Source organism: Xyrauchen texanus, chromosome 13 (assembly GCF_025860055.1).
Source record: "Xyrauchen texanus isolate HMW12.3.18 chromosome 13, RBS_HiC_50CHRs, whole genome shotgun sequence".
Lineage (NCBI taxonomy): Eukaryota > Metazoa > Chordata > Actinopteri > Cypriniformes > Catostomidae > Xyrauchen > Xyrauchen texanus.
Genome location: NC_068288.1, coordinates 15,104,929 through 15,116,845, shown reverse-complemented (window position 1 = coordinate 15,116,845; position 11,917 = coordinate 15,104,929). Strand labels below are relative to the sequence as shown.

Below are 11,917 nucleotides of genomic sequence, written 5' to 3'. Positions count from 1 at the left end.
GCTCGCATTCTAAAATTGAGCATTACCGCCATCTACTGTGCGTTCTTTTCCTTCTCCAGACCTTTCAGGACTCGTACTTATTTCTTTTTAAATTTGTAATTTTTTTATTTATTTTTTATTCAACAAAAAAATTACAGGGGATACATATATACAGGACCTCAATAAAACAGGAAACTCGAGGTAGAGCAAGGCAATAAAGTACATTTTCAAACAAGATACAGTAAACAGAGATAGTCTACTAAAAACGAATTCACTAAACATCTAAAGCAATAGAAATTAAACATACAATCAATGAATACAATTTTTTTTGTCACCTTCAGGAAATCAAGAGGTGAAACAATAATTTTTTAATCAACCAGAGCAATTTTTGCAGCTTTCTTGTTAAATGATGAACAAACAGAGTCATAGAAGAACTTTAGATCGATACAGAAAAGCCTAAATTTGGGCTTAGAATCAGTGACTTTACATTCATGGAGATGAAACTGGCCACAGAGAGTTAACAGTTTTAACCTGTCATCCATCTCCTTTAACCTGGAGTCCCAAATCAAAAACAGTACATTCATTAATTCACAAATGAAACGTTTGTTGTAAGCAGAGAAAATAAGCCAGGACTCCTTTACATAATCACATTCATAAAAACAAGTGCGGTATTGTTATTAAAGTGGCAGTCCAACTTAAACTTTACAGGGATAGAAATTATGAAGAATTTTAAAATATCATTTAATTTCCACTTGAAAAGAGCTTTGGGATGACAGCTGATTTTCCTAATATGGATTCTTCTAATCCAAATACTTTGACATTGACATGGGAAAGCTCCAGTCCTCCAATGGACAGACTGATACTGTGTAACTATAGTATGACCCGACCATGTGTAATAGATTAGGTGAAATGCAGTAAATAACCCAGTCATAATCTCGAGGTGAGGTATCCACTCCAAAAATGCCAGTAAATTCAGTATAGGAACAATAGCTGGCATCCATCTTTAACAAATCCAAAACAGAAATGAGAGCTTTGTCAAACCTTAATAAAGAGATTTTATTCCATGCAGCACATTCTGATTGTTGCTTATGACACTCCTATGAAGGGGTATGAAAAATCAGTTTAGGAATGTAAAACCACAACAACCAATCTCAAAAACATGATTGACAGTACTGAAGTCCAAAGCATTCACACCTCCCTCCAAACTATTTCTTCCTTTTAACACAAGAATTGAATGCAGGTTTTCGGGTCGACACATAAAGATTGACTGTGAGACAGAAGCATTAGAAAATGAATTTAAAGCATCCCAAAATAATAGGGACCTGTTTCTTGTCTTTTAAAAAGACAGTAGTGTGTGTCCCACTACTAAAATCCCCTGAACATCTACACACAAAAGGAACACCCTTGACTGATGCCCCTGCTAACCCTAGACCGGGCAGAAACACCATTCACCAAAGACGCATTGCTGTTAATATTTCTGTAACAAGTCTGAACTATGAACAAAGGAAGAGCCAAAACCAAACCTACACAAAGATTCAAACATGAACGCATGCTCGACCGTGTCGAAGACCTTATCAAAGTCTGCAAATGTAATTTGATCCATTGCATCTAATCTAAAACTGAATATTATTTGCTATATGCCAGATTGGGAAACAGAGACAAGATCTTCTAAGCATAGTTTCAATATATTTGCATAAAGGGAAGCTAACAATTTATAATCCGATTTAAGTAATTGGGCAACAATTATCTAAATACATGTTTTGGGATTAAAGTGATCAAAATCCAGCTGGGAGGAGGCCTCGGGGAAGACCCAGGAGTAGGTGGAGAGATTACATCTCCACACTGGCCTGGGAACGCCTCGGGGTCCCCCAGTCAGAGCTGGTTAATGTGGCTCGGGATAGGGAAGTTTGGCGCCCCCTGCTGGAGCAGCTGCCCCACGACCCGACTTCAGATAAGCGGTTGAAGATGGATGGATGGATGGAACCCTGCTTCATGGACTCCATTCACCTTTCTGTCTTTAAACATTTCCAAAACAAACTTTATGTCTTGACAAGAGGTCCTACAGAATTCAACAGGCAGTCCATCTGGACCTGGGCTTTAATTGAGGGGAGCTTTCTGAATAATCACATCCAACTCATCCAAAGTCATTTCCATCCCTTATAATAGGTGTGAATTTTGAGAACCCTCTCAAAAACGGCATCAGAAAACTGGTTTAAATGAGGAAGGTCAGAGCTGTGAATAAAAATTGGAAACAAAATGAGAAACAAAAGCACCTTTAGCCTTTTCTGTATTTCAATTTAATTCTTCTTTTAGGTTGTGCCGCTCTACTTTGTCATCTTCATTTGTCTGTTGCTTGCCATTTAATTTAAGATAGAGGTATACTGTAATGGGATTTAGATGGGCAAGGAGGAGGCGAGAACCGGCTGGGCATTATAAATAATAATTTAATAATAAACTGAACCAAAAATACACAAACATAAACACACAGAGCAGCTGCTTGTAATTCTCTCTCTTTCTCTCTCCACCTTTATCCCTCGCTCGCCCCCATCAGGCTGATTGGTTGCCTGGCGTGCGCTGTTCCAACCCGGCCCCGCCCTCCTCCGCTCAACACTCCTCCCGACGTTGCCTCAGGCGGGTGAGCCCCCAGCATGATGTACATCCCCCCTTCCCCCCCTCCTCTCCGGGAAAAAAATTAAAAATAGGCGAGGGAAAGGCCAAGACGGATCAACAGGGTGCGAGAGAGAGAAAAAGAAGCTCATAGATAGGCCATAAAAGGTTCCCCCCACCCCCCACCCCTCTCTAGGCAGTGAAGGACTTGGGGTGGCCTTAAAATGGTGTCGTGTAGGTTGCTTTTTTCCCCTCTCACCAGACCTTTGGGCACCCATACCCACCCTGCCCTCCTGTTAGTTACAACACTGGTTTTAAAGTGAAGCGTGTTGTGTTTTATTTGATTTTTTTCATTAAAAGTTTGTTCATTACGTAACAGAAAAGTAATGTTCATTATATACTGTAATGGTTATGACTTCATGACATTATAAGCTTCATCAAAATAAACAAGAATTAAATCAGAGCGCTCTCTCTCTCTCTCTCTCTCTCTCTCTCTCTCTCTGTCCCAGACACATACGGGACTAATGTACACAGATAAAGATGTATTGATTGATGTCCTCTGAAATTAAAAAATTTTAGACACTGGTACTAATTCTGTAGATTTTATCCTTCAAATATTGATAATTGAAACTCTTGATAAAGTTATAACAGCACAAACATGAATGCATCTGTATAAAGAGACAGAACGACACATATGCAGCATGTGGTGTTGCCACAGGTGGCGCTGTGCGCTGCTGCTGCTGCTGCTGTCCCGCAATAACCCGTAGAAGAAGAACACAGCTCGACATGGCAGGGACTTACAGAAGAATCGAATGTATATTTTTTAGTGAATTCCACCCTACTTTGGGCCCAAAGATCACATATCAGGTCAGAACATACAGAGCAGAGATCTTAAGACATGTTTTATGTCGTTATAGCCAGTGTGACAGAATCAAACTAAAGTCCATTTATTGTGTTTGATTGAAGGTTCCTGAAGAATATATCTCGAGGGAGTTATTTGATACTGTGCAAGTGTACATCATCACCAAACCTGAACTGCAGAACAAGCTGATAACAGTGTACGTGACTCATTATTCATTGTGTTTGTGTGTGTTTGTGTGTTTGCACATGTTTATAGCCTCTCCAAAACTGTTCAACTTAATACTTGTGCACCACTTTATTCAAGTTACTCAGAGGACCAACATCAGTCCTGATCATGACTACCAAAGATTCATTCATTTTTCAGGATTTTAACCCTTTAATGCCAGTTTGTTTACATAATGCCACTGTTGTTCCACAGACACACACATGCATGCATACACATACACAGGCATACACACACGCATACACACACACACACACACATACACACACGCGCATACACACACTCTCACACATTTGTCAATACACACACACATACACACGCGCGCATACACACACACACACACACACACCTGCATCATGTATTCAGTTGTCCTGCAGGTCTCTTTAATACAGTAAACAGAGAATAAACACACACATACACACACACACACACACACACACACACCTGCATCATGTATTCAGTTGTCCTGCAGGTCTCTATAATACAGTAAACAGAGAATAAACACACACATACACACACTCACACACACACACAAACACACATACACACACACACATACACACACTCACACACACACACAGTTGTATCTGCATCATGTATTCAGGTGTCCTGCAGGTCTCTATAATACAGTAAACAGAGAATAAACACACACATACACACACTCACACACAAACACACACACACACACACACACAAACACACACACACACACACACACAGTTGTATCTGCATCATGTATTCAGGTGTCCTGCAGGTCTCTATAATACAGTAAACAGAGAATACACACACACACACACACACACACACACACACACACACAGTTGTATCTGCATCATGTATTCAGTTGTCCTGCAGGTCTCTATAATACAGAAACAGAGAATACACACACACACACACACACACACACACACACACACACACACACACACACACACACACACACACACTTGTATCTGCATCATGTATTCAGTTGTCCTGCAGGTCTCTATAATACAGAAACAGTGAATAGGGGAAAAGTTTGTATTTGCTCCATAGAACAAACATGAGAAAAATGGCACCATCTGGTGGAAAATATTAAAAATATACATTTTGAAGCCAGGGCTCCAGAATAAAAGCAGAATATCAGAGAATTCATGATTTTATGCTTTAATGGCACTGGGATCAAATATTGCAGTTTTAATGGGTTTAAATGGGGTCATTTTTGTCCTGAAGGTCCCGAGTGTAACTATTCTGTGTACACAGTGTGTTATAGATGTGTTATAGATGTGTTATAGGAACTGAGGTTGAAATATAAAAATTCCCACAAAAAATACACAACTATACAAAAATACAAACCTTTGGCAGATTTTATGCCATGGGCATTAACACAGCTAAAATGATTGACAAGACAAAAATGTCCCAAAATCACACAAGGGTTAGGGTAAGTCAGCGTGACAATATTTCGCCTAGGGTTGTTTTGTCACAAATTTAGGAAAAAAATAATTTTGGAGCTGCTGAGAGTTTACTATTGACGCCTGTTGAACGCACATGCTTTAGCACATATATGTATTTTTTTCTGTGTATTAAATCAGAGTTTGATGATGAGGTTGTGTTTTATCTGTGTAATTGTTTAAGGACTGCCATGGAGAAGAAACTGATTGGCTGTCCAGTGTGCATTGAGCATAAAAAGTACAGCCGGAATGCTTTACTCTTCAACTTGGGTTTAGTGTGTGATGCCAGAACAAAAACATGCGCTTTAGAACCTATTGTCAAAAAACTGTCTGGATACCTCACAACTCTGGAGGTAAACATTCCTCGACTCAGTCTGGGAACTTAAAAATAGCTATCAAATACTTCAGAACATTTTTCTCTAATGAATATGTTTGTGTTTAACAGCTTGAGAGTGGATTCATCTCAAACGAGGAGAGCAAACAGAAGCTGTTGCCGATCCTGTCCACACTTCTGGAAGAGCTGAATGTTACTGGAGCCTGCACCCTACCCATCGGTGTGTATCCGTCCCTGTCCTGTCTCCGTGTTCCTCACTGTTTTTAAAATCTCCCTCTCTCATGACAGATGACTCCAACACCATCCACCTGAAGCTGATTGAACAAAGGAAAGATCCTCTTGTTGTTCAGGAGTATGACGTGCCAGTATTCAAACAGAATAAGGACTACTTTATAAAGTCACAGTGGGACCTCACCACACAGCAGGTCTGCAGACCGTCACTTATTCTGTCATTATTCAACATTTATTAGCTAGAAAAATGAATAATCTCTCCAAACTATTAGATATTAAAATTATATGTAGTTGCTGATTTAATATCGCTGTTTTTAAACTATTGTGATTTGATGTATTGAAATATTTCGCTGTGTTAACTCGTTTTCTCTGTAATTTGCGGGCCGCATGTAGGGATGTGCAAAACTCATTTAAAACGACCTATTGTTCTCTGAGCTATTAGTCGAATATTCAGTGTTCAGAATATATATAATGGGCTGTATTATATCTGTGTTACCCAATCAGATGTGTGAAATGGATATTATACAGATAAATAGACAAAATAACTATAAACTCTTACCCACAAAACTATGAAAGTAAGAAAAGAAACACAAAAAGCTAAAATACAGAGGCAACCTGGATGCAATATGATGTGCTTCAGTGGGCGGGACTTCACATTGCAAACAAATTTTACACTATGCGACTAAAATGTTTATATTTGGCAGCTGGTTTGTAAATGTTCAGATTTCACTCCCCTGTAATTGTGTAGTTTAGTGGTGAAGTGTTCAGCAGTGAGATGCTTTTACTGCACACTGAGAGTTTAAAGCGTGTAATGCGTGTCCAAAGACAAGATCCACGCAACCATTTATCACTGAATAATGTCTCTTTTAAAACCCTTTACAGTCAGTTATTGATCAAAAACAACAAACAATAAACATTTAACTCCAATCATGCATCGCACAGATGAGATAAAGCCTTTCGAGTCCTCTCTCGTTAACATGCGCTCATTTACAGACGCTCTTTACGGGAATATTTATCTTAAAGAGACAGTACCGCTTTTACCACGAGTTCAACAAATCAATGCAAAAGTATGAATTATACAAAAAATAATAGATGCAATATAATATATTTATTGATTTAATACATGGATTTGTTCATTTAAAAAAAGCTCAAATATAATATAATTAGTCAAATGAATATTTTTGTGATGTACCTAGTCAGTAGTATTTTAGCTTTAGATGGCTTGCTTGAGCATTTGGTTCAACAACATTAAGTCAAAGAGGGTAAACTTTATCATTCAATTGAACAATTCACATACATTTTAGGCACTGATGCTGTGTTCTGCGTTCTGTCCATGTTTAGTGCATTTACTTGAACCTCTCGGTAGGGCTGGGCGATATGGAGCAAAAAATATATCTCGATATCCGATATATATCTCGATATCTTTACAGGAAAAATAACCCCCCAAAAACTACTGCAAAAACAAATATGCCAAATACCACAGTCTTTTTTTATTAAAGTGCAAAGAGGTAGGCAGTTCACGTAAGAACAAAGTGCTTCTTACTATTTAACTGTAAAATAAAGGAAGAAATACATATTGCCTTTTCATTCAAAAATGAAACAACTCAACTCAAGGTAGGCAGTGCATATATAAGAACAAAGTACAAAGAACATTTAAGAAAAAAAAATCCCTGATTACATAAATAATAATAATTTAACTGTAAATTAAATCAAATAATATATATTGCCTTTTCATTCAAAAATAAAACAACTCAAGCTCACCTTTGCATTAACTCTGTTGTAGCCATCAACAAATAGCCAAAAAACAAGTTTGTGTAACTCTTTTACATTTTAAGATTTTGAGCAAGGAATACCAATCTGTCTACTGTGTCAGGCTTAAGTGCAGCCCTTTGACAAGTAACTATATTTCCACTGCAGCTGAAGATCCTTTCAGAAGGACTGCTAGTGGCAGGCACACAGAGGTCCACCGCTATATGAAATGCCACCTTGCGCTCTTTCTTTCATATTCTACACTCCGCGTTAAAGATTTGTGGAGTGTTATCTGTGTAGTGTTTGGAGTGTTACCAGAGCTAGTGGGTTTAGTGGCCGGGATCCTTAGTCTGGTGCACTCCTCGTATGCGAGCTTGTGCCTTGTCTGTAAATGGTGGAAAAGGTTTGTGGTGCTAGAAGCTTTGGTTGGCACTTTCGGCATTCACGGCAGTAGACATCTGTCTGCTGTTCATCCGACGCCTTAAAACCTAAGTATCTCCATATAATGGAGCCAGTTGTCCTTTTTTTTGAGACGAGTTCTGCCTCCGGGCTGGTTGCGGGCGACGCCATGTTGAATGAGATAACGAGGGGAGCAAAGCAGGAGGCGGGCGAGCGAGCAGCTCAGAGAAAGCAACGAGCAAGTGGCAAATCAATTGAATATAAACGATATATCGATGTAAAATTCATATCGTTTAAAAATATCGAGATATTTTAAATATCGAGAGATATCGCCCACCCCTACCTCTCGGGCAATGTGGCAATGGAATTACCCATTTCAGAGGTGACTAAAACGACAACTTAAAATCAAGCAGAGCTATAGAAATATATCTTCATATTTACAATTAAAGCTTCATATTAGAAGCACTTTCTATGACCCCCCCGAACATCTTGTTTTGTCGTGCTTCAGGGGAATCAAGCCTTAATTAGGAGGGTCAGATCCCCCCAAAAGTTCACGCTGGCGAGCAGTTACGCACCACTGAAATCAACTCAAAAACACCTTCGTTTTGGGGCCTTTCTCCGCTCCAACATTAAGTTCTAGTATGTGCTGTTGTTTGCGTAACTTGATAATTATTGAATTGCAGTCACCACTTCTGCAGGAATGATGATAAGTATAAGAATGAGCAGTGTTGGCATAAGTCCTGTTTGGCTCATTATAAATAATTCCAGTATGTTTTGATGCATTTTGTGCAGATCCTGCCCTTTGTAGACGGGTATCGACACATTCAGAAGATCTCCGCCGAGGCTGATGTTGAGCTTAATTTGGTGCGGATTGCTGTTCAGAATTTATTGTAAGTATGATTTATCCCTGCTACGGTAATCTCAGTATCACGTTCATTTAAAGGAATATTCTGGGTTAAAAATAACTGTGTATGGTTTCCATGAGGCAACACATCATTTTGTCATTTCTTCCACCCCAATTTATGAGGGTGTGAATCTTTGGGTTCAAAGTGAATCAATTTGATTAATTTGTTTTAGATTCAAAACGTTTTTTGCAAATTCAGAATGATTCGATTAACAATGAAATTCAATTCGATCCTGGAATTATAGGATTCCCTAAATACTTCCCTGAATGTGTCTCGGGCAAGAAAAAGAAAGAAAAATACTTCAGATAGTTTTACTTCATTAATACTTGATTAAAATGATCTACTTCAGGTAATTGCAGAATCAGTTTTGTACCGTACACTTCAGAAAATTGTCTTGTGTATTTGAATGAATACACATATTTCTGGCCTTACGAGATATGAGAAACAGTCATCGGCATCACTGCATTTTAAAAACAATACAATGTGGCCCCCATGTACTATTTAAAGCCCGAGGTATCCCCCGTACTAATAGCTTTGCCCACACCTGCACTAGGGTTGTAATAAAGAAGTAATATTGTCTGAATGGAGAAAGTAGTTGCTAATCTTTTATTGTGCCACCCTGCCAAAATCTCTCCAAGAGCAAGGGGCAGTAGCGTATTTACAGGCCAAATCAGACAATTGGCAATTAATATACTACTCACATTAAAGGGACAGTTTACCCAAAAATGAAAATTCTCTCATCATTTACTCACCCTCATGCCACATCTCGTTTCATTACCTAGATGGCAGGTTTGCCAACTCCTGACTCTAATTAGCTTTTGTTGACGTCATTAGCCTTAGGGTTCACATACTTTTCCAATCTACACTGTGAATATTTTAATGATGTATTCAATATGTACAAGATCAATACAATAATTTGTGTGTTATTAGTTAAAACAGATTGTGTTTGTTCAATATTTTAACTTGGATGAAGATCAAACCAGATTTTAAGACAAATTTACACGCAAATGCAGGTAATTCCTAAGGGTTCACATACTTTTTCTTGCCACGGTAAGATAAGATCGTGAACGCTGTTGCCGGCTATGCGTGCCGCCATATTGTTTACAGTGCAATGCAGCATGGGATTCTGAGTTTGTCACATCATAGGAGCATAGAAGGTTGTAAAAACTGGCCCTCCCACTGATGAGTGACGGACGGAAAGAGAGAAGGCTCAAGTGCACTAAATATCACACCATAAACGTGACTTCAAATTGTGACAATCTCCTTATGAAACATCTGTATTTTTCCAAGGTTCTCAGCATGACACACATCAGTACATTATGTAAGGAAATACACTTTAAATGTGCTATTGAATAAATTCTTTATATACATTTACAGTATGTCTATTAATATCCATGTGAGGAGAGATACAGGGGGAGATCTGTCACTTTGCTTACAGCTAATCGGTTCAGAATCTGTTTGCGATTGGTTAGCCAGAACAAAACCTGGTTCGGAGTTGCACTGGTAAATAAAACGAGCCACCTTCTTAAATTTGCTAAAACTAAACTCAAACTTCCTGGTTACCACTTAAACCGGCTTTTTGAGACAGGCCTGTGGCATAGCAGAACTGGCCAAAGGTGAGAGTTTGGGGTGGCGGGACTATCTGTTTGTGTGACCAATGGCAGACGGGGGAGTGTTCAGGGAACCTGTTTGAAAACGGTCATTATTTTTGCGATTCTGTTTGATGCTAATGGCACAGAAATGACACACTTCATACATACAATGATCAGAGTCACAGGAAATGGACTGAACAATGCTGCTTTTTCACAGGTATTATGAAGTTGTAACACTGGTATCCATATTTCAGGTAAAACTGTTTTCTTTCTCCTTCTCTTAATTCTATTATAGCAAATTAGTTTTCTTCCATTGATGCTGTTTTTCATCTTCTACAGTACTCCAATGTTTACTGCACAACACCTAAAGTCCAAAACTTAATAGATAATAAATGCCTTCAGGAAGAGTGTCTGTATTTTGTCAGTAAGCCAGGTAAGCAATTACACCGAGATTGAAATGCCTTTCTTGCTGCAACATTGATTATGGCATCTTGAATTTACATTGAGGCCATTAGAATATATGCATATGAGCACAAGTGCATATACACAAGTGCTTTTGGTTCATAGTAGACAATTTACTGTCTGTAAACATGTTTCATCAGGCCAAAGGACGAGTCTCAGGGATGTGTTCCTCTTGTACTGTGGTTTGACCCCAGGTACAACCGTACGCGATCTCTGTTCACGATATTCTCACCAGCTACAGCGGGTGGATGAAAGGCAAGGCCATTTAAATTTGTGTGGTGTTAATCAGTCCTCATTGATAGTAGGAAGGCATGTTAATCATGTGCTTCATGAACTACAGAAGTATTCTTCTTTAATTTATACTGCATTAAGCTTTTGCGTCCTATTAGCTCATTTAGCTCAGAGGCTTGCTAGAAAATGAATGAATATTCTGTTTATGAATGTGTTTTATCTTTTACACCTGTTGCTATAGGAAGTTGGTTCAGTTTGGCTTGATGAAAGGTCTGATTCGGCGGCTGCAGAAGTATCCAGTCAAGGTTGTTCGAGATGACAAGAGCCGCCCACCTAGACTTTATACTGGCTGCCATAGTTATGATGAAATCTGTTGCAAAACTGGCAAGTATCGTAATTGTTTTGAACTTTTTTCAAATTTAAACCATTTTAAGGAAAGTGACATTCCTTGTCTTTGTTTGCAGGAATGAGTTACAGGGAACTGGATGAGCGCTTGGAGAACGACCCTAACATTGTTGTTTGCTGGAAATAATGTATAGACAAGAGTTAGGATTATGATTTTGGAGATTACAATAGTTCAAGCAACGCATTTGTGAAGTTAGACAAACAGATTTTTTTGGCTGTCAAGACTTCATACGGTTCTGAATCATAATTGTACATCAACTACATCTCATAAATATATGATGCTGCTGTCATACGTCAAAATAAGAACACACATGCTTGCCGAGCATCTTAAGAATGCTGAATCTTAATAAATGTAAATAATTAGTAATGTGTGGAAGCCCATTATACCATTATATATTGTTCTATATATTGTTATTGGTTTTAAAATGAGAGGCTTCTTATGATTCATTATGTGGCATGTATTGGTGTGGTCTGATTGTAGACTGAATAAATAATAAGCAGATCTAAGT

At 38.5% G+C, this 11,917-nt stretch overlaps 1 protein-coding gene across 1 annotated transcript; it reads left to right on the top strand.

Annotated features, from left to right (window-relative positions):
* The first annotated feature begins 3,361 nt into the window (after positions 1–3,361).
* On the top strand, positions 3,362–11,917 carry nprl2 (NPR2 like, GATOR1 complex subunit). The gene is made up of 11 exons (XM_052140981.1): positions 3,362–3,453; positions 3,553–3,644; positions 5,285–5,453; positions 5,546–5,654; positions 5,723–5,859; positions 8,606–8,703; positions 10,528–10,564; positions 10,650–10,743; positions 10,913–11,027; positions 11,245–11,387; positions 11,468–11,917. Exons 1-11 carry the CDS (start codon positions 3,373–3,375, stop codon positions 11,533–11,535), a joined length of 1,143 nt encoding a protein of 380 aa, XP_051996941.1. The 5' UTR covers positions 3,362–3,372; the 3' UTR covers positions 11,536–11,917.